This window comes from Miniopterus natalensis, chromosome 1 (genome assembly GCF_054644295.1).
Source record: "Miniopterus natalensis isolate mMinNat1 chromosome 1, mMinNat1.hap1, whole genome shotgun sequence".
NCBI classification, from domain to species: Eukaryota; Metazoa; Chordata; class Mammalia; order Chiroptera; family Miniopteridae; genus Miniopterus; species Miniopterus natalensis.
In genome coordinates this window covers 154,573,461-154,596,941 of record NC_142081.1, presented here as the reverse complement: position 1 = coordinate 154,596,941, position 23,481 = coordinate 154,573,461, and the positions used below count along the sequence as shown (strand labels likewise).

General features: G+C 38.5%; 1 protein-coding gene across 1 annotated transcript in view; it reads left to right on the top strand.

The window, feature by feature from the left end:
• The window catches only part of ARHGAP24 (Rho GTPase activating protein 24), a 416,254-nt gene that overhangs the window by 180,502 nt on the left and 212,271 nt on the right, over positions 1-23,481 (top strand). Inside the window, exon 3 of the mRNA XM_087826703.1 lies at positions 5,393-5,480. Within this exon, the coding sequence (XP_087682829.1) occupies positions 5,393-5,480 (88 nt within the window). The remainder of the gene's footprint in view (positions 1-5,392; positions 5,481-23,481) is intronic.

Sequence of the window (23,481 nt, the reverse complement as noted above, 5' to 3'; positions counted from 1 at the left end):
TCATGGTAACAAACTTCCAAGAAGCAGGTCCCCTTAAATCTGCATCTGCTTTGCTCAAGGGCCTACTCTGGTTCTCAGTTGTTACTGATATGAAATGCAACATCCTCTGCCTAGGGTTAGACTTTCCACAGCATGTCTTCATCATCACCAGTAATCTTTGCTTCCTGATTATTTCTCCCTATGAATATTCTTATTCTAATGTGCTCTGAATATTTTTTCTAATTACTACTTTGCTGATGCCATTTTTTCCATTTTGGAAGATTACCCCTAATTTACTAAATGTTAAAAGCTACCTATCTTTTTTAGCCCTGGCCAGTAGTTCAATTGGTTGGGGAAATCATCTCGATACACCAAGGTTACTGGTTTGATCTCCAGTCAGGGCACACACAAGAAGCAACCAATGAATGCATAAATAAGTGGAACAACAAATCGATGTTCCTCTCTCTCTCTCCCCCGCTTCCCCTCTGTCTCTCAAATCAATTAAAAAAGGTTTTTTTAAACCTCTCTTTAGAAACCATTTTCTTTATATTATCTTTCTTAACTAATCAGAGGGCTCTAATGACACTTTCTTCTTAAACTTTTATTATATTTGTTTTTCTACATCAGCACTTATTTGTTCCATAGTTATATATTGCGTTATTCTTATATTGAGAGTAGAGAGATTATTTTTTTGTACGCACTTCACATCATCTGAAATAATTTTAGAAATAATGTTTGACATATGGTTATCAATGTAAGAAACATTCAAACCTGTAAATAATTTTTGTGAGTTTATTTGAGCCAAACTGTCAACAATTGCCATGAAGCAAAATCTCAATGCATTGAGATAATGCTCCAGAGAATGGCAGTTTTCACCTTATTTTATGCATTACAATCAAAAGAGAAGATGGAAGTGAGTTACATGAAATCCGCTGGTGATAGATTAGGGAGGTGGGAGAAAACAAAGCAGGAAAACCTCTGGGATTGAATGAAAAGTAAAGTGATAGACACATACATCTTTTACCTATTTGGGTACAGGATAGTTAACAGCCAACAATTAACATGATAACAATTACAATAAGAGGATTTATGGTCTATTCCCTGGTTCATTGGTTGATCCCTGAGGGGTCTGGAAAAAGGGGAGTTACCCTGACATCCCAAAGGATTGTTATTATAGATGCAAAAGATAATAAGCTTAGTTAAGGTAAAGATTGACTTCTGTCAGGGAACATTTTAGCCTAGAACATGACTACCTGCCATAAACTGCTTTTAGTTAAAAAGTTTTAGTTTCAGACCATCCTTTGTGGTTACTTTAGGTCTCTGAGTTTACAAGGCCGCCCCACAGGCCTCCCCTGAGTTTGTCAAGTTAGCATGTGGCCCCTTTTCATCCACATGGTAGTGTCTCAATAAAGTACTTTTAAATCGGTTTGGACGTTTGAATTATACTTGCTTATTAGTTGTTTATTTGTTTGGTTCGCTAATTTAGAGCAACTGGGGAAGAATTAACCAAACACATACAACAGTGCGTACTTTTTGACTACTAACTTCTCTCTTAGGTATTTGTCTTAAAGAGTAAGTTAAGGAGCTCAAAGTTTTAGCTTCATGGATGTTCATGAAAATGCGCTTTATAATAACACAAAAAAACTATGAATACTTTACAATAGAGTATATAAATGTGTATATAGTCAATCAAATACTATACTATTCAACTTTTTAAAATTATGTAGATAATTAAATTAGCATACCAAAACTAATAAAAATGTTCATTTTTAAGTTCATAATAAGTGTGTTTTGAATGTTTTTGTAAAAATTACTCTATTTGTTAATGTACACATATTCATCAATAGACAAAAATATGGAAAGGTGTTTACAGTATGAATATTTGTTATCTATGGCACTGGGTAAATTTTAATTTTTTTTGTTTATCTGTATTTTGTGACAATATAAACATTGCAAAATATTTTGAAAATAATTATCACAATTAGGACCCTTAGTTATAGACTTTAATTACATGATTTCTATACAAGGTGATCAAGTTAGCTGTTTCAGTTAAGTTACTTTATTTTACTTACTGAATGACAATAAATTAACCATAGTAAATGTTAATTACAGTATATTTTATCCTAATCATTGTCTACTGATATTTAAACTATTACTTTTATATCATGATTTCTTTGGAAAACTGTCAAAATAGAAAATCTCTATAATATAAAATTTGAAAATTTAACTAAAAATGTCAACCAGAAACAGCTAAAAAAATGTGCCAAAAAACAAAAAAAGAATAGCATTACTTTGTTTTCTAATTACCAAGTAAAGTAGTTCAGGATTTCATGGAGGAGAATGACTTTATGCAGGAAAATTGTTTATTCAGGAGAATGGCTTGAATTCACTTTCTAAAACACATATACAGTTTAATATCCTAAGCAGAGCCTAAGAGCATAAAATTAAACAAGAACCATATGTACACACACACATATGTATTCACGAACTTGCATGCATAAATGAATATTGTATCTACCTGGAAGGTTAGATGCTATGTTCTAAAACTAAGCTAGATCACAAATTTAATTACTTCACAAAATCATTCAAGTAAGTAAAATAAACTCATAATTTAAACAACTGATTCATATCGCTTTTTATAGAAATCATATAGGTATCAAACCTATATATAAAAGAAAGGTCCTAATTATGATAATATTCTCAAAGTATTTAGTGATTTAAAAAAATTTTTGAAAAATACCAATAAGCAAAACGGGTTGCATAGGCCAGAAGACACTAAGTATGGTGAGAAAACGTAAAATTTACTTCCTGGAGGAGGCAAACAAAAGCAGAACCTCCAGCAGTCACCTTGCAAGCATGGAGGGAGAGAGACACTTCCAACTGACAGTTCCTTGGCCTTTAGTTAGGGTGTGCTATGCTTTATCACTCTAAGCTCAGAGAGAGGGACAGAGTTCCTAACTCTAATTTTCTGTGCCAAACCAGGTAGAATGAAAGTTGAGTAAAATATTACTGAGGCAAATATTGCTTCAAGCTGGGAAAGGGGACAATAAAATACAGTGGACGCCCGGCTAGCAAGGCTCAGTGGTTGAGCATCGACCTGTGATCCATGAGATCGAGGTTCGATTCCCAGTCAAGGCAAATACCTGGGCTTTGGGCTTGATCCCCAGCAGGGAGAGTGCAGGAGGCAGCCCATCAATGACTCACATCATTGATGTTTCTATCCCTCTCCCGCTCTGAAGTGAATAAAGACATATTTAAAAAAATAAAATAATAAAATACAGTGGACAAGAAAGAGCATATGCTTTTAAATCCAGCATGCTTGGTTTTGAATACTGGCTTTGCTACTCTTTCACTTCATAGTACACTTTTTTTGTGTTTAACTTCTGCCAGGCAAAATGCTAAGCATTGGTGATAAATTAAGGAGCAAGACACATGTCCTTGGGCCCTTATAGTTTGATGGTAAAGATAGACATGATATAAAATAACCCAGAAGAGAAGAAAGTAGGCCTCAGGTAGATGAGAGTATGATAGAAAGGCAGTTGATCATAGAAAACCATAGAGAACATCAAAGCAGGAGGGAAAAAATTAGCTTAGAGATGTGCATGAAACCAGACCACCCAGAGTTTTATCCTAGGACAAATGAAAGTCATTGAAGATTTTTAAGGAGGAAAATTGCAAGATCAGATTGCTGAGTGAAATAAGTCAGTCAGGGAAAGGCAAATACCGTATGATTTCACTTATATGTAGAATCTAATGAACAAAATAAACAAACAAAATAGAAACAGACTCATAGATACAGAGAACAGACCGACAGCTGTCAGAGGGGAGGGAGTAGGGGGGCTGGGTGAAAAAGGTGAGGAATTAAACAAAAAAACAACCCCACACATCATGCACAACAGTATAGCGATTACCAAAGGGAGAGGGGGGTGGGAGGTAGGAGAGGCTAAAGAGGAGACAAGTAGTGATGGAAGGAGACTTGACTTGGGGTGTTGAACACACAGGATAATATACAGATGATTTATTATAGAATCATACCCCTAAATCTACATAATTTTATTAACCAATGTCACCCCAATAAATTAAAAAAAGAGATCACTCTGACTGCATTAAGAAAGATAAATGGATTGAAAGGTGTTCGAGTACCATGGGGAATTCAGTGAACTGGCGTTTGAAATGTTCCAGGCAAGAGACAATAGAAGCTTGAACTAGGGAGTGGTGTTAGAGCTATAGTAGAGATAAGGATTCCTACAGAACCTGTTTTTGCAGCTGTTTGGAAGAAGGACCAGCCACTGACTTATGGAATACATAAACAGGACCAGAATTACTTGCATTGTAATTTGACTAACTTTAGTTTAAGATGCTTTTGAGATATCTGTGGAAATTTCAAATAAATTTGAAATTGAATAAGACTTTGAATATAAAGGTCTTAAGCTCTGAGAGCTCTGGGTTAGAAATAGTAATCTAGTATTTATTGGCTTATAGTTGGTTATTAAAGTCATAGGCATGGATGATATAGCTTGGAGAAAGAAAATATAAAGAAGGAATTATTGGATAAATCTTTAAACCTTCTGATATTTAAAGGCCAGTTAGAACCAGCAAAAGAAACAGCCATTAGAAAAGTAAGAGATAAACCTGGAGAAAACCAAGAAGCCATGGAAAGAAGGTGCTTTGAGAAAGAATGTTCAATAGTGCTAAAAGCTCCTGAGAAGTCAAGTTCATTGAGGATTGAAAATTGTCAAGCATTAAGCTTGTGAGAGTCATGTAATTGGAATTATGGGTGCACAAACTAGAGTACAATGGATACATATAAGGAAATAGGTTCGATGTAGATAACTCTGCTAAGCAAGGGTGGGGGAGATGATAGCTGCAGGGGAAACTGGAGTCTAAATTTTTTTTATAGGATAAATTTTTAAATGTGTCTCAGTACCATGAGAATGACCCACTAAAGAAAGAGAAATCTAAGAGAAAAGGGAAAGGATAATTAAGAGAAAGCTATGGTAACATTGACTAAGTTATTTAATGTCTCTGTCATGGTTTTCACATCTGTAAATGGGGAAAATATACCTACGTCATAAGATTATTCTAACAATTAAATAATACAATGTTGATAGAATACTTAAGAAAAATTTTAGCACACAGACGCATTTAATAAATTGGTGCTTAAAATGGATCCAGAATCTAACACAGTGTCTAATATACATTAGATGGTCAACAAATATTTGTTAAATGTTGAATGAATATGATTTTGTTACATGATTTTTGATTAGTTGGGAATATAAATGAGTCTGGTGCATGGTACGTTACACTGGGTTATAGATGCACCTTGAATAGTCACTGATGATGGTTATGATGATGATAATATTCAGTATTTGCCATCTGATGATGTTGATGTTTTGGGCATTTGTGTTCACAGGGTACTATTTTTCTGCCTGGAAATAAAGTCCTTGAACATCACTGCAATGAAGAGAGCCCAGGGAAATTCCTTTTTGAAGTAGTTCCAGGTAAGATAATTTTCTGGTTTGAATACATTATTGCTGTTCCATTCTGGGAAAGGTGAAAACAGGTCGGACAGCCTTGATTCTTCTAGAGTCATGGCTGAGAACATTAATTTGAGGAGGCAAGTATCAACTTTGGTTCGTATTTGCACAGAATGATTCCAGGTTTGTACACTGGTATGAATGAACGCACACACACATGCACATACACAATAACCATAACTCATGGTTTTTGGATATCCATTTGTCCACTGACTCCAGAGTGACCAGAAGTCATGACACAACATCCCTAAGAGACTATTGGAGACAAAGTTGATTTTACAGTGCTCTTGTAAATGAAAATTTGGCAAGGTATTACAGGTAGAATGCATTGTCCAACTGATTTACTGCCATAATTTCCTCAATAAATTACACTGTAAAGAAGCCTTTGCTATAAAAATGAAAGAAAAGAAAAAAAATCTTCAACAACTGACAGAATGTTGCAGTTCTGTACCTCAACTTTGTTCCCAGCCAACCACTTCCACATGTTTGGCTTGTGGAGTTGAGGATGTCTCTGCCAAGTTATCAGAGCCTGCAGTTAAATTTCTTTAACATCTGTTCAGTTTTTTCTAGTCATCTTCATTCATCCGTCTCAGAGTACCTGATCTCCACTTAAAACTTTAACTCACCCAGCAACGATTTCTTCAAGGCCATGATCTACTTTTTTTGATGAGTTCTTTAGCCCTTCCTTAATCCTTGATGTAAGAAAAAAAGAATTAAGGATGTTCTTTTTGTAGCACTGGCTCTGACTGACCCAGTTGATGTGATATTGACATTGATTTAATCACAGTCCAGGGTGAGTTTGAATTTATTTGGGTAACTAATATGTAATCCATATCAATCACACTGGCACAAAAGCGGTCAACCAAACATTTTTTCCCAGATTTATAAATGCTGGGAATCTAAAATGTGTAAGCATATATTTTTTTCCCCCTCAATGAAAACAGCTGTAGCACTGAGTTCATCTGGCTCACAACGGAATCCATGACTAAATGTTAATTAATGCAGCTGAAGTGCAGAAAGGTTAGTCAGATGCATTGTGTTATTTGTTTGCCCCCAAGGCGAACATATTGCAAGAAACCTGAATCTTGTTTGCCCTATTTAAAATCTTTTTTATACTTACTTCTTAGTGGAATACTCTATAGGGAACCAAATTCCAGATGTTGCAAAGTCTTTGAAGTATCACTAGAGGAAATTTCTTTCCCTATTTATTCTCAAACTTTAGTGTCTGTTGGCTTTTAAATGAGCCTGATATTAAACTGACAGCTTTGACTCTTTATCTCCAATAATACTAAAGGTCTACTAACTGTGTAGAGATTTCATCTTTCAGTGAAGATGTTCTGATATAATATAAATGGATATTGTCAAGACTTCTAGAGACAGCTGTGTCTTCAAGCTCAGGAAGTCACGAAACCTCCCCTTCAAGACTGCTGTTCTAGGGCATGTGCTGCACATGCAGTGCACATGAAATAATGGCTTTTGATGAGCAAAACTTAAGAAGCTTAAGACTCTATGATGTGGAATCTGAAGGTGGTTCTTTCAAAACAAATGAGCCCATAACTCATTTGAAAAGATGCTTCCTGAATCATTAGTACAATATGTGTAGCTTCTAAATTAGGTTTTATAATTCGGAAGTGACAAGAGAATTGTGTCAAATGCTTCTTTGAAGGGGGATTTGGAAAATCATTATGGCCATAGTGAGAATTTGGTATCTACGCCATCAGTCTTGGTCATTGGGGGTTTATTGGTGTGCCCTTGACCTCAGGATGGAATTTCAGGCAAATGCTTCTGTATTTCTATGACAATGTGGACATCTGTATCACATGATTTTAATCAGTTTTTGCAAAATCAGGATCGTTCAGTCATAGCATGACACTTGATTTACTTTCGCAAATAGGAACAACAAGATGATATTTTCTAAGTTTTCCAATTGTGAAATGATTTGACATGGGGAAGCTGCAAAGTGCAAGAGTGTTTTCACTTGTCAGAAAGTATAGGAGACAGGAAAGATTGTGAAAATGTGGTCAGTGCTTGTACAGAATCCTCTTCGTGCCTACCTGAAGGCGTATTGTCATAACACATACTCTGCATTGCTTTCTCTGTGAAATTCTCTTGATCACCACTTCTGAAAACCCATGCTGCAAGTGATGCTTACAGATCCAACACTATTCCATCTTCATGGACAAGTACCTCAAGCCCAACTCCCCAAGGTATAGCCATGAATAGGATTGCATACCTTAATCCCACCTGCCTGTAATGATACCTAACAAAGCTGGCAGTAGCCTCCAGGAAGCTCTTATACAAATATTCTTATGCTATGTACGTACACATTTGTGTGTGTGTGTGTATACAGAGGGGAGGAGAGAGAGAGAGTATCACGTGTGCTATATATCTTTATAGTTTCCACATCTTTGTTTTGTTTTTGCTTTAGCCTGAAATACTTTATGATATTAAGTATTAATCGTGTGCAAATAAGAAAAAAGAGCTTTCAATAGAAGTAGGTATCTTACTGCAACTCTATGCGGCAGGCTATATTATTTATTACTTTGTGCATTATGTTTCTATATAGGCTTTAAGCTTTTGTAAAAACCTACCCGAAAAAATCTACCATAATTTAGGATTAATTTTTTATAGACTTGCTATGTCATAAGATGAATTATCTTTTTTAATAATGCCATGATTTAAAGAATTCCACTCCAGTTTTTTCCTATTTTTTACTTGTTATTCAAAAAGGAGGTGTTCGCCAAATTGGCAAATTTGAAGACTTCGCTGTCTGACATGCCAAATTTTAGACTGGAGCACATTTTATGGCCAAGTGCTAAGCTTTTGGGAAATGTGGTTAAGGAAAGAATGTTGGCAGACCTCTCATGTATGGTGCTCAAATAAAGAAAATGGCCTGTTTGCTTTTCTCAAAATGTGTTCTGCAGAAGTTTTTCGTGATGTTTAAAAAAATTAACAGAGTAATTAATGAAATGGTGATGCCTTAACTTTCTCAGAAGGATAATCTGTTAGAGGGAGAAAAAGCAATAGTGATTCAGAGGCAGACAGAGAGGCAGAGAGATGAGGGAGTGCGTGCTCCACAGCGTCCGGGACCACGTACTTCTCCCTCATTGCCACATCCCTGGCACCTGGCACAGTCTAACGCAGAGTGCAGAATACACGTTTATGGAGTGTATGCATCTGCCAGGTTTATGGAGGAACCTCAGTCACACGGATGGGGTTTGGTTTTTGGTTTCGTCGGCGGTCGCTACCCCAGCTTGGCGGCGGTGACCCCCCACTTCCTGCTCTGTAGGACCTTCCCGTCCCTGGCGCAGCCCCGACCCCTGTGGCTCTCCTGGCTGAAGCGGTGGGAAACTTCTCACGTTCCCTTTCCCACCTCTCGGCCTTCCTCTCTGATGATACCCAGAGAAGGATGGAAGAAGGTGATCTTCCTACCCAGAAGCTTCTGCAGGGCTCCAGCCCCTCAACACCGCCTGCTTACTCCATGTCTCCCCAAATGCTGACTCTCTCGTGGAGCGCATTTGTGGATTTTCGACATCCCTAGAATTGCAAATGCACCTCACGTGGTAGGATTCTCTACCTTGGGCATGATCTTGTTGGATGGGAGGCCAACAAAAGAGCTCAAAGGCCAGCAGCTTTCTTTGTGCCCATTCAGCTACCAGGAATCTCATGTCCCCGCCAAGTAAGAGTGGTGCAGGCTGTTTCGCTGCTGCGGCCTCCCTCCACCCGCCGCCTTGCCCGTCTCCATGGAGTGTGAGCTTGTGACCCAGCAGGTTTGGTGGCTGGCCAACCTTCGCGTGAGTCTTCAACGTGGAGAAGTGGTGGGTAACCGTTCATCAAAATCTACAAGCAGCTCTCTCGTGCCTTTACAATTTGTTCTGATGGTTGAGAGAAGTTCTTTTCCTCCCCCTCAAAAAAAAAACAGTGTTTATCTTGAAAAGTATTGTCTGCAAGAGGCACTTCCTCTTTTGTAGTCTTCCTCTTGTGATAGGGACAGGGAAACGGGCTTTGGCCTTTTTCTCTGGAATGTGTTCTCTGTAAACCCTGTAGGGAAGTGGCTTGGCTCACTTTCCATTGTTCTTTTCCATTTAGAATGTGAGTTTTTAGGACTTTTTAATTTATATTGAGATCTTGGTAATTCCAGGATAATGGAAAGACAATTTTTAATCTGTAGCTATCCATAATCTTAGCCTGGGTTTGGGGAAACACATCCTGATGGAGAGTTGTGATCAGACGTGCATTGGGGAGTGTCCTTGAGGAAGTGAGGAAGGCAGGGTGGGCAGGAGGAGAAGCGGTCCCATAACACCACTGCAACTGAGGTCTCGGCTGATGCTATGGGGAGCCCTGGAGCTGGGGTGCCCCTCAGGGTTGCTCTAAAGTGACGGACCAGACCTGTTTCCTGGCATCAGCTTGTCTGGCCATTGATCGGAAAGAGGGGAGACAGATAAACTGGGGCGAAGTAGTTTCCTGTTGCAAGGGAGACCAGTTCCCGTGAGGGCCTCTGTGAGCCATCAGCAGTCAATATAGCGGCCTCTGGGTTTTAGACAGAGCATTAAATATCCATTACAGCATCTATAACTTCATCTGTAGCTAGTTTTCTGTATCCCAGGCAAGTCCTGGCTCTTTACATGTATCACTTTACTTAACCCTTGCCACAACTCTATGAGGTAGCCTATGTTATTATTTCCATTCCCAGATAAAGAAAATGAGGCACAGAGAAGTAATTTGATCAAGGTATGTGTGTACACATGCATCACTGATTTACCTTTACCAAGGTAAAGCTCCCAGAAATTAAAATATAGTTATATATATTCTGACTTAAAAATATGAGATATTAGAATTTGGAGCATAGTTTGTGAAATATGAACATGTGAATTTTTTTATTATTACCTGAAATGGATATACTCGTATCTCTTAACTCATCTATTAAGAATGAGAGTTTCGGCACTTGAAGCGAGAATAGGCATTTTCATTTATTTGCAGTTATTTGTATGTTTATGCCTATCATTAAAATAGTCACTGGATAAAGATGCCCGCTTGTAGTACTTTTGAATGTATGTTTTAAAGCCACAGCTATACTGTCATGAAAAAGTGGGGGAAGAAACACACTTGTCTGCAGTGCCCTTACTTACATGGGAATAATTTTGCAGAAGGAGGAACCTACACCTGTCATTTTCCCTACAGGAAACTGAGGCACTAGGGTTCACTCCTCTTCACTGCAGAACTCACGTTGCAGAACTTGCCTCTGCTTCTGCAGCGACTTGCTGCGCGCACCGGCCGAGTTACCCCCGCCTCGCCGCCGCCCCACCGACCTGCACGGGTGTTACCCCGGCAGAGACCCATCAGGAGTTTCAAAAGCGGTGTCCAAGACTCCAGACTCTCAAAACCCCTCCTGGGCCCCGCGCCCCAAATCAGTACGAACTAGAACTTGGAGGATTACCCCTCCCCCCAAGGCGAGAAAAGAGGAGCACACAAGAAAATGGGGTGAGGGGTGAATTAGTAGCTACAGAAGCAAAGAAAAAGAAAGAAGTTTTGAAGGGTAATCTAACGTGATTTTCGTTTGCCTGGAAATGAAATTAAACCCTTCACAGAAAGCGAAGGTGTCATTTTCCCCACCATTACCCATGACTATGCTAATTATTTTCAATAACCTCAGACAATTGCATATTATTTCTGTAAATTTCAATGAAATTCTTTTTTCATTCTATTTATTTTCCAGAAGAATTTTTAGGAGCTAAATGAAAAGTTAGGGAACTAGGGTGCTTAGACAATCCAATATGTACATTGTGGATCTTTTGAAAAATGCACATTCTTAGAAAATTTCAAATACTCTTAGGGACTTCAGGGGTTCCCTGACACCCAATTTTGGACTCAAGGTTAGGAACTGTAGTTCAGATTTGGGGACCAAGACTTTATTAATATTCTATTTATCTTTATCTGCCTAGCTATCTATCCCTTTCTCTATATTTGGTATTTATCTTTATCTCCTATGCATCTATTTATTTCATCTACCTACATACACGTCTAACACGACTAATTTTTCTATGATTTGTAATTTCGTGCTATATTATTAATCAGTTTTTACTTTATCTCACAGATTCAGTTGTATTTTTCTCCTGGTCCTATGATTGTAATTCTACAGGCCTATTTCATGCCTCTACAAAAGAACTCTTGGGATAGAATATTTTATGGGTCTGGAGACTGTCAAATTTTAATTTCCCAAAACCTGAACCTACTTAGATGGTCAGTGCAGCTGCACTATATAATAGGCCACCTGAGAAATAGATAGTTCTGAGAGCTAGTGATAAGTGTCTCTGGAAAAGAGAGCTTAGCCAATTTTTGAGTTTTTGAGATAATTATGTGACATCAGAAATAAAATTTATCATCCATGTCTGCATCTACAACTTCTTCTAGGATGAACACATAAAGTCATTGTATATTTTCATTTGCTGTCATTTAAAAATGTAAACCAGTATTTGGTGTCTATTTTATATGAAAATGTGGGGGTATTTTAATAGTATTTTAGCATAAAAGTTAGTCATTTTCTTGGTCATTAGTTAAATATGCTGCTAAGGCATTTACTTTTATAACACTCTATCTTATCTTTCTCTTTTATGTTAGTAAGTTAAAATGCATGCAATTATATTTTTTATCCAAAGGCAGCTATGACATCTCTTTTTTTGCCTGCCTAAGTCTGTAGACTGCCCTGAAGCTTGTGTTTTCTGAAGTGTCTTTTTCTTTTTTGCTTAGTTAACATGTGAAAATTATTTAGAGAATGTGAGTAGGAGTTGTTTATGGCATGAAACATAACTCTATATACACAAGTAGTTCTGAACATGAGTTAAATAAATGCATTGAAAATCAGCATGTTTTAGCTACTGTGTATTCTTTCATATAAAAAAATATGGGATTTTTGCTTCAAAATTCCCTTGCTTCTTAAAATGCCTTAAAATATACATTTAAAAGAGGCTATTAAAATGGTTAAAGGGCATTTTTAAGTGTTTGTAATCTCTTGAAATTCTGTCTGATGTCTCATCTACCAGAAGGCATTCAGGGCATTTATAAACTGATTACAAGATGACCTTATGATCACTCTTACGAGAAATCTCTTACAGAGTTTGTAGACATGTGGATCTGTTCACGTTTAGTTTTATCATTCATTCTACCTGCTAGATCAGGGGTCAGCAAACATTTTCTGGAAAAAAAACAGAGAGTAAATGTTTTAGGCTTTATAGGCCATAAAGTCTCTGTTACAATTATTCAACTTTGCTGTTGTAACATAAACAAATGCGTATGTATTCTGTGTTCCAATAAAACTTTATTAATGGACACTGAAATTAAGATTTTATGTAGTTTTCAAATCTAAAGAAATATTCTTCTTTTGACTTTTTTTCTAATAACTTAAAAATGTAAAAAATAGACAGGGGGCTAGATTTAGACCATGGGCCATAGCTTGTCAACCCCTGTAGCAAGATAAAAAAAAAAAGCAAACCTATGAAAAGGAGTCTGCAGATACTAATATAAATCACTAATCCTCACTGGTGCCACCAGAGCCAGAATTAGAGCTCTGAGACAGCCTGTCTCCCCAGGCCATGGCATTACCCACTGGCTGCCTCAAAATCAGGATTCGGGAGCTGTCTGCCAACATTTTTATTTAGAAGCTCCATCGTTGAATACTACCTCTTTTTTTCCCCATCATGATGAACCTAAAAAGTTTAGTGACCAAACTGAAATTCTCTGTTTAAGCCCTGCCTTAGCTCATATAGAACTCTAGTTTTTGACCAGAGCTAAAATCTGTTATGTGGCTTTTTGAGAAACAAATACCATTAATATGATATTGGGTGTACCTAGCATGAGAAATATTTTCCATAGTTTGTCCAGTCCACACAAGTTCATGGAGATATTCATAAGTATTCTGAGAAGGAAGCATCTTTCGCAGTATCAAATAAGCTTGTAGTATCTTCTAAACTCTTTTTTTTTTTTTTAATATATCTTTATTGATTTCAGAGAGAGGAAAGGAGAGGAAGAGAGAGAGATAGAAACATCAATGATGAGAGAGTCATTGATTGGCTGCCTCTTGCACACCCTCGACTAGAGATTGAGCCCGCACCCCGGGGAATGTGCCCTCACCGGGAATCAAACCATGATCTCCCGGATCCTAGGTCAATACCAACTGCTAAGCCATGTCTGGCAGGACTAAACTCTCCTTTTTACAATGTGCATATCTTAAACATCTAAATATCTTACAGAAAATGACAATTCTGTATTTACTGGTAAAACTAACAAATTTATTTTCTCAGAGGGGTAGTTTATTTATCCTACCATTCATTTTTTACCATCTCTCTGCCCCTCACCTACCAGTTCTGTAACATCAGTATGAAAACCACTCCCTTAATATCTGTACGTAGTGTTTACTGAAATTGTGTCAGGTCCTGTACTAATGCATGTCAGGCTTGATCTACAGTGGCTCCTTTGACTATACTGGGATAGATACTGTTCTCCTCATTGGTAAACAGTGGTACAAACTAACATTTCTAAGAAATGCCGAAACCAAGATTCACACCCGTCTGAGCCCACAGAACTACTACATGCTACAGCTTTCTTATACCTGTAAGAATATGGATAGGCTTATTGTCCAGATCCAACAGAGGCCGATAATCCACAAGTTAAGAGAAATAAGGACACATGAAGAAATGAGGTGAAAGGTTTAAATGTTAGTGTCCTCTGCATTTCCTTCCACTCTCCTTGAGACTCACATTGTAAAATTTGTTTGTATTCTCTCTTTCCCACTAAATTTAAAGCTCTTAAACAGAAACAATGCCTTCCATCCCTAGTATCCAGCAGAGGGACTGTCCTATAGTATATGTTCAATGAATGCTTGTTGAATTAATGAGTAACCTGGCCTCAGTTTATCATCTGTGTAATGATTGTATTGCATTAGCCAAAACCAAAAGAGCCTTGCATCCTGAATGATTTCACTTGATTGCAGCTCTTTCTCTCAATGCCTTAGAAGACGAGAGACGAGAGAATTTCATTAATCCACAGACTACACTCCTTAAAAAGTAGCCTGCATTTCCCCATCCTTCATTAATACTAAAACCGATAGTGTCTTTTAGTACTTTGCTGACAGAAGCTGTTTATTAGCAGGTTCTGTGCTGTAAATGTGATCCCCTTCCCATTGTTTTTTGTGGCATAGTTTTAATTATGTATAAGAGGCTGTTTGTGTTCACCTATCTTTTTCATGCAATAATTGGGAAGGGCTTTGCAATCCATTCAAGCTAAGAAAATAGACAATAAAGTGCTAAACAAATGTCATCTGCTGTAATTATGAAAAGAGAGTTTCTCCAGGCGTATTTTCCATGTGGGAAGGCTCCTTTGAGCTGGATCTTAGCTAGGGAAAGAGTGTGTTTGAATGAGTCAATAGCCAGTGGAGAGAACAACCAATTCTAACAATAATAGGTTAGAAATGATAGGGGAATGAGAAAGAGAAATCGTACTTCACAGGAAAAAGAACACACCAGAAGAAGGAAGGTGAGTGTGCAGAGAACACACGGAGCATGAGGGGTGGGAAGGAAGAAAGCCTGTAGCAAGGGGCAAACTGGCGTATCGCTGAGTCCTGTGCCAACTCTCAGGGAACCAGGAAAGCCTTTTTCATTTTTCTTTTGTAATAGAAAATTGAGCTGAAAAAATTAAAAGCTCAAAGACCATCTGCAACCCAATAATGTGTCCTTGGGGCTCTTGAACTTCCTGGCTTAAATAAAATCAAAATAAATGAACAAACAGAACAAAAACAGACTCGTAGAAACAAGGAACAAACTGGTGATGGCTAGAGGGGAAGGAGGTGGAGGGTCGGGTGGGAAAGTGAAGGGGAATACAGTCAATAGTAGTGTGATAACCTTGCACTGTGACAGATGGATGCTCGGCTTAGTGTGGCAAGAACATCATAAGATATATAAATGTCGGATCACTGTGTTGTACATGTGAAACTAATAAAATATTGTATGCCAACTATAATAACATTTTTAAATCTAGTAGCAAAAAGGTAAGATGAGCTGTGGGTCAGATTAATATGATGTTCTAACAAAGTTAAAAGAGAAACCATCACATCATTTTTATTATCTCTTCTATAATAAAATATTAGAGGGCAGAATAATTAAAAAGAATGTTCTCTTTATTTGTCTGTTAGTCTGTGGGTTCATCTGTCCTGTCCATTTTTCAAACTCTGCCTTTCTTGAAAACCGTCCATCTTCACAGTCCCATTATATCAGGGCTAGAAAGGCCCAAATGAAAGGCCCAGGAGGTCCTGGATCCTGCAGAAATGTATGGTCCAACCTGAAATCTGCACCTTAAATAAGAAAGCTGGGAGCATAAGGTAAAGCTACCTAGGATTTATAAAAGCCCAATCATTCCAGGTGCCTTGCTAAATACTTTGCTAAATGCAAAGTGATTTGCTTTAGCTGTATGAGAGTGGAGCCGAAACTGTCCTGTTTCGCAGTGATATAGGAGAGATGCCTAAGGGAGTAAGGCTGAGAGTTGATGGCAAGAAAGGAACACCACGGGGGCCACCCTGGAGGCCAGGTAAGGAAGGGGAGAGAGGCCCGAGACTTCTCTGTTCCACGGGACTAGATCAGATCTCAGCGGTGCTGCTGGGGCTAGCTGCTGGACTCTCTAAACCGCAGTTTCCTCTTAGCAGATATGAAGTAAGACTACTGCCCTCTTCAGGTTGTGTTGAGGATGTAAAGAGACGAGTCTGAAGAGCGCTTAGGAATCTGCCTGGCCTGGAGTAAATCTTCCTGAAAAGTAGCAGCATTTTGGAACAGTGGTTTAAATAGCGCCTTGTATAAATAAGCGCTGGATGCTGAACTGTCTTAGATGGGATTATAAACACAGCAAATTTTAGGAAGCAGAAGGTCAAGGTGGACTAAAATAATCAAGGAAGTCTTCCCAGCATCGGGGAGTCTGCAGCTAGAATTGAAAGAAACCACAGAATTTTCATTAGCTGACTATGGCGTCGAGAATTGCAGGCTGAGCAAATATCGGCAAAGGCACGAAGGAAGTTCAGAGGCTAGAAAGGGGTACTAATGGAGTAAGATGCGACGTACAGGGCACATGCTGTGATTCATGTGTGTGTGTCGCTGACCCAGGGCGTCCTGAAGAGGTGGCCATTGGGCTATTCCTCTTACAGAGGCAACTCGGAGGGGCCCTGAGTCCTAGGGAACTTGGCAGCATTTAGACTGGAGCCGCCCTCACGCTGGCAATCAGTACATTTTGTGAAAACATACAGCTAAATACTAATCAATGTTTATCTTTCAAACATCAGAGTAATAAATTTACATTCAAACTTCTATATTATGTTCAAATTGCATCAAACCAGCTATGGGTCTAATAGGCCTCACCAACTTTAGAGGACAGTCACTAGACTAGTGTCGTGGAGTGGCACGGGTTTAAGGATCCTTTAGCCCCATACAGAAGGTTTTCCCCTGAACTCCTACTTGACCAGCACTATTTAAAAAATAACATTTTGTGTGTCTGTGACAAGAAAGAGGAGTGGGTAGAAAGAGTGTTTATTAGTTTGCTAGGGTGTGCAACCAAGAACCAAAGATTGGGTGGCTTCAACAACAGAAATGTATTTGCTCACAGTCTGGAAGCTAGAAGTCCAAGATCAAGGTGTCAGCAAGGTTGGTTTTTCTGAGGTCTCTTTCCTTTCCTTGTAGATGGCCAGCGTACCCCTGTGTTTTCACATGGTCTCCCTCTGTGCCCATTTGTGTCCTGATTTCTCCTTTCTGTAAGGACACTAGTCAGATTGGATTAGTACTTACCCTAATGACCTCATTTTAACTCAATTAAAATTAAATGGGGTCTCTAAAGACCCTGTCTCTAAATGGAGTCAGGATCTGAGGTACAAGGGGTTAGGATTTCAATATATGTATTTTGGGGAAATACAACTCAGCCCATAGCAAAGTATAAAAGGAGATGAGACATCACTGTTCTTCCAAAGGCTTCCCTTTTATATAGATGAAGCAAACTCTTCTTCATGTTCACTGCTGACTACTTGAGCCCCATTCTGCTCCTCAAAGAAAGAAGCAGCCATTCTACTTTTCTGTTTATACACTAAATCACAATCAAGAATTCCACTCAATCCTTTCATAAATGTTGGGAAACCTGAATGATTTAGGAAGCAAAGTATTAACTAAGGGAATGTGAAATAGAAATGGAGGCTGCCCAGAGAAAGAACAGATATTTTGTATAGCTACTCTTTTCTGCAAATTTAGATCCTGTCCTTGGATTTAAAAAGCTCCCGAATTTTGTTTCTAGGTTTGTTTTTGTTGTTGTTCCATTTGTTTCTAACACTTTGCCTAAAGGAAATAGACTAGACATCTGGCCTTGTGACATTATCTATAGATGTTTTAAGTCCAGGCTAATTTTTATTTGGGAACAAATTCCTTTCTAAAAGTAGTACGCTCATGCATTAAATACTACTGTGATGTGTTTAGTCACAGGGAGAATGCCAAGGGAGCCCCTGCTACATCTTACCCAGTTGCCAAGCCTTCTGTAGTGAGTTACCAACTTGTCATTCGGGGTGTAGAAGAGCAAGGAGTGTGGAGACAAGCAGTTAAGGCTTTCGGAACCTATTAGTGCCGGGGCATGACATAATGCAGGGCTCATTTCTCCAGCACCAATTACATTGTCCTGCGCATGACTCATTATTTCTGATGTGTCACTTACTTACAGGAATCGCAGGGGAGATAATGACAGAACTGTGCTTGGGGGCTCTTTGGCTCTAATCTAAGGGCTGTGATTTGTCACAAATGGGCTCTTTGATTGAAAGACAAATAACTCATTTGGACGTGGATATAACTGATGCAAATCAATTATCATTTGAATAGTTGATTTATTTTGTATTTTATTTTTGAGCAACTTCTTTCTCTCACAGATAATCTTACTGCAACTTAGTTTTATGGAAATTACCCTGACTTCCTGATACCAAATATACAAAACTAGTTACCTGTGACATTTGTCCCCTTTCCCTCTGTTACAGCAGAGTGATGATCCCTTTTCCTTCCTAAGTCCAGACCTTTATCTGTCTTTGAATTCCACCCACTCCTACCTTTTCAGGAGTCGTAATCTATTGATTGTACTGTTTCTGTATTGTTATGTAGCTTTGTTTTTTTATATCTGATTATTCCCATGGCTTACAGGAGTAGCCTGGGGACTGGCATTTTTATTTTAAAAAGCAAATTAATCTTACGCATACTAAAGTTTTAAAACTATGAGTGTACCATCATGCTGTTATTCTTCTGACTTAAAAAAAAACCATAATCCCTTGACCACACTTCTCCCACTATTCATTACCTCATAAGTTTTGCTTCTTTTTGCAACAAAACTGCCCTATACTCTATAATACACTTTCTCCGATGCCTGGTTTTGCTTAAATTTATTTTTGTCCCCACCCCACTCCCCCAGGCTTTTTCTTATTCATGTCCTCGATGGCCTTTCTTCCCTGAGTCTAATGGTTGAGTTTCAGTCCTTACGACGGTCCAGTCAGCACATGTGACACACTTGATCAGCTTTCTGATCAGCTCTGCCTGGGCCTCGAGGAGCCCGCGCCTTCCCGGCTTCCTCCCTGCCTCCCGCGTCCCCTCAGCCAGCGCTGCCAGCGCCCCTCTGCCCCCTCCCGCTGCCTGCCGCGGGCCCGTGGGCACAGTTCTCGGCCCTCTTTGTCCCAGGGGACCGCAGTGCCCTCCTAGCTTGTTCTCAGGCTCTACTCTGTCCCATTTACTGAAGCCAGAATGATATTTTTAAAAAACTTTATTTTGAATACTTTTAGGTTTCTAGGAAAATTGTGCAGAAAGTTCAGAGACTTCTCATATGCCGAGTAAAATTTTTGATTTTCTAATCTGATCAAGTCACCCTCTATTTTAAAAAAAATCTTATCACAGCCTGTAGGCCCTTATATTGACTATCCCAGTGTGTTTCATTCTTCCCCCTTGCTCTCTGAACTCAGACCACACTAGCTGCCTTTCAGTTTCTCAAATGTGTCATGCTTTACTCTAGCCACAGAATCTTTCCATAGGCTCTTCTTTCCTTTTTAAATGGCTCTCCCCACCCAGTCCAAGATTCATAAGATAACTCCTCTCATCCCTCAGGTAGTATCTGCATTACTGCTTCTCCAGAGAGACCTGCACTTGACCCTCCCTCCCAGTCTGTCTTGGCATTCTATTGAAGGCCCATGACTTACATTTCTTAGCATTTTTCTTATACAAATGATGTTTGCACCCTTACAACAATGTAACTTGCATGAGAGCTAGAACTCTGCTTTTGCTCATGATCTTATTTCTAGCACATAGGAAACTGCCTGACATTTCATAGCCGTTTAATAACTATTTGTTGTAGGAAGGAAAGAAAGAAGGAAGGAAGGGAGAGAGGAAGAGTAAAGAGATAAAGGGAAAGGAAGACAAAGAAAGTCAGTGAAATCTAGAAATGGGTAGAAGCCTTAATCAGAAGCCTTTGGTATTATACTAATTCTATAACTCAATTCAAGCCCAAGGTTTGGTTTAGTTCACCACACAGGTAGTAAAAATCAGCTATGAGCCAGATAGTATGTGTCAAGTTTTACCCTAGAGGAGCTGTGCTTTTCATCCCAGTGAGCATCCCTTAGGGGCAGAGTTCAGTGAACACACTGGGTAAAGCTGGTGAAGTCCATTTATGAAGCAGTCAGGTACTTACTGGCAGGTGGGGGGATGGGATTCCTCCTCCTGCTGTATCTTTAGGCAAGTTCTCAAATCCCTGTGGCATCCATTTCCTCATCATTACAACATGGAACTGCCAGATGAGACTGTGTGTGAATGTCTGCCAGCTAGTGTCACCCAAATGAGCATGGTGACTTGTATAAATTAGTCCCGCTAGTCTACTCTCATACGTGTGTCCAACTTGTCTTCAATTCCCCTGTCTTTAAGGGGCCCCTCTTTATTTCTATGTGCTAGAATCCATTAATTTGTCTTAGTTACATCATTCTTCATCATTTTCTTTCCTAGTTGATGTGATGTGTAAAAATCAGATTGTATGGAAGGACTCTGTAGGGAGATAAAGGGATGGCCTGTGTGCTGGTGTAAAACATGGATTTCTTTTATGCAGCTGTGTTCCTTTCTCCTAAAAGTTCAGATCTGGGCCATAAATAACACCTCTCCTCAGTCAACACGAACTGGCACCCAAACATTAAACCCACTAATCCTGCTCAGCTCATCGCTGTTAATCTGTGAGCCCCAGTGGGTTTGATTGCTGCTTCCTCTGAGATGAATGTCTCCTTCTGCACTTCCCCGCAGCCAGCAGTGCCTCTTCATTGTTGTCTGGAACACAGAGCCTCAAGGGCATAAACGATAACTGCTGATGGAACTGCTGGTGATGGGACTAACTGTGCATGGGAGGCCCGGCAGCAGTCTGGTGGTATGCTCGGTCTGCTGATCACTGATGCGGTTACATAGAAACAGCCAGGCACTATGTTCACAGTGGCTGCAAACACCATCCCTCTCAAAGTGCAGTGTGACCATCTTATTGCTTCTCAAAATTACTGGGAAGTCTCTTTTTCAGATATTTGAATTTGGAGCTTTTACATGCTCTCACTTCCATGGCATCTGCAAATTCATCCTCACCTTCAAGTTACTTATTTGAAAATATGAAAGGGCACAGAATGTTGATAACCCCCAACAATGTAAAGAAATTGTATTCAAAGGGTCAGAATAAAAGATCCACAGCGAAAAGAGAGAGGATGGCTCACACTTAATAGCTTGGCTCCCATTGTTAAGACACTGATCCCTGTATGAATAAGTGTCTACCAAGTTGAGATGGATCTCTAGCAGGCACAATAATCTTTGATGCAATTAACAGTTAGAGTCATATCTTTTTAGCAAAATTTGAATCTTTAGGATTCCTTGAGCAAATTAATATTGAAAATTACTTTTTAAAAAAATATATTTTTATTGATTTCAGAAAGAGAAAGGGAGAGAGAGAGAGAGATAGAAACATCAATGATGAGAGTCATTGATCAGCTGCCCCCTGTACACGCCTCCCGCTGGAGATCAAGTCCATAACTGGGGCATTTGCCCTGACCGGGAATCGAACCTCAATCTCCTGGATTGTAGGTCGATGCTCAACCTCTGAGCCATGTTGGCTGGGTGAAAATTATTTTTAAATAGGATCTTGAGATTTACCTAGTAACATTGGATTCTTATCTTTAACAGCAAAAGTAAATCAAATGGGGGAATAGAATTTTTTTCTTAAAATCTCAGTAAGATTTAAAATCAATAAATCTCCTTTGCAATATGAATAACATGCTCTACTTTTGAATTCAAAATACGTTCCAATTACAGTTACTATTTTCTGTTTTATAAAAATAACAGATCACTAATGCAAGAAGTAGCTTCTTGATGTTTCTCAATACCTGTCACATACATTATATAAAAACTATCTCACATTGACTGCCCAGCGTGGCTCAGAAGTTGAGCATTGACCTATGATCCAGGAGATCCCAGTTCGATTCCCGGTCAGGGCACATGCCCAGGTTGTGGGCTTGATCTCCAGTTGGGGATGCGTGCAGGAGGCGACTGATCAATGACTCTCTTATCGTTGATGTTTCTATCTTTCTCTCCCTCGCCCTCTCTTTCTGAAAGCAATAAAAATATATTTTTAAAATACCAACTATCTCACATCACAGGAATTATAAAGATTGAAATGGTTGGTGAGAGATGATTTTCTATATTTTTAGATGTGGCAATAGGAGGACTAGTGTGTTATTTTCATTTCTGAGAGATCTGTACTATGGATCACATAAGATCCTTTGCTTTTTAAGGCTTTATAACCTTTGTTCATTTATAGAGACTCCAGACTGTATTAAAATGTTTTTATAACCAAGGGATGGGTAGTAATGGCTCTTTTATATCCTAAGATTATAGATTTAAATTCATTAAAAGATACTTTCATTACTGTTTTGAGTGATTTGTTATTATTGTCTCTATTACTTTATTCTAAACGTAACCTGGCTTTTAAAGAAATCAGTTTGAGCCTGAAATTAAGGCAAAAAGAATATTGTAAAGGTTATTGTAAGGAAAATGAAAATCAATAAATTCCTCTTCCTTATTTTATGGAAGTTGTAAGGAACATCAAATATAATTTTGTTTATTTCACAGATTAAGAATATGGGTCTCAGAGAGGTTATTGTGGCCAACCTTGTATAAATTCCCATATTCCCAGTGGAGTAGTTTTTCCATTCTTCCATAATCTCTTTAGCTATATTAGTATTAAATTTCCTTGATTTCTCAAGTTTAAGTAGCAAGACTACTGCTATCCTAATTCACTTGACTTTGGTAGTATAGTAATGACAATTTAATAATCATAATAATAGCTACTATTTCATTTACTGTGTGTGTGAAGATTTAGGTCCTTTATATGGATTATTTTATTTTATTTTGCCACTCTTATGAGTTAAATATTTTTTTTTTCACATGATAAAGTTAGAATAAGAAGTTTAAGGATCTTTCCAAGATCACAAAACTAGTAACTGAGTGACACAGAGCTCAGATCCAAGTTTTTTGTTTTTTTTCTGTTAATTTATTTAGGGTGAGAATTAGAAAATGATCAGAGAAATTAAAATTTTGTTCTCTATTTTGTGAGGTCTTATTAGATTTCTGGAACATGATATCTGTAGCTAACTATAATTATATTTTAATGAACATTTTCTGTTACTTTTATATACTGTGTTGATTGGGAATTGTTTTCATATTTGATGTGAGAATTTTTTTCTTGCTAAATTAATGTCTGATGTTTGTGTTAGATTTTGAAGAGATGCCTACTCTAAACACTAGTGTTTGAGTTGGTTTGTCTATTGCTCTGATCCCCTACTATGTCCTTCAGAGGCCCTGGGCCTCACCCCTGCGCACCTGTTGAGCGGCCAATACTGTAGAGGTTTTAGCTG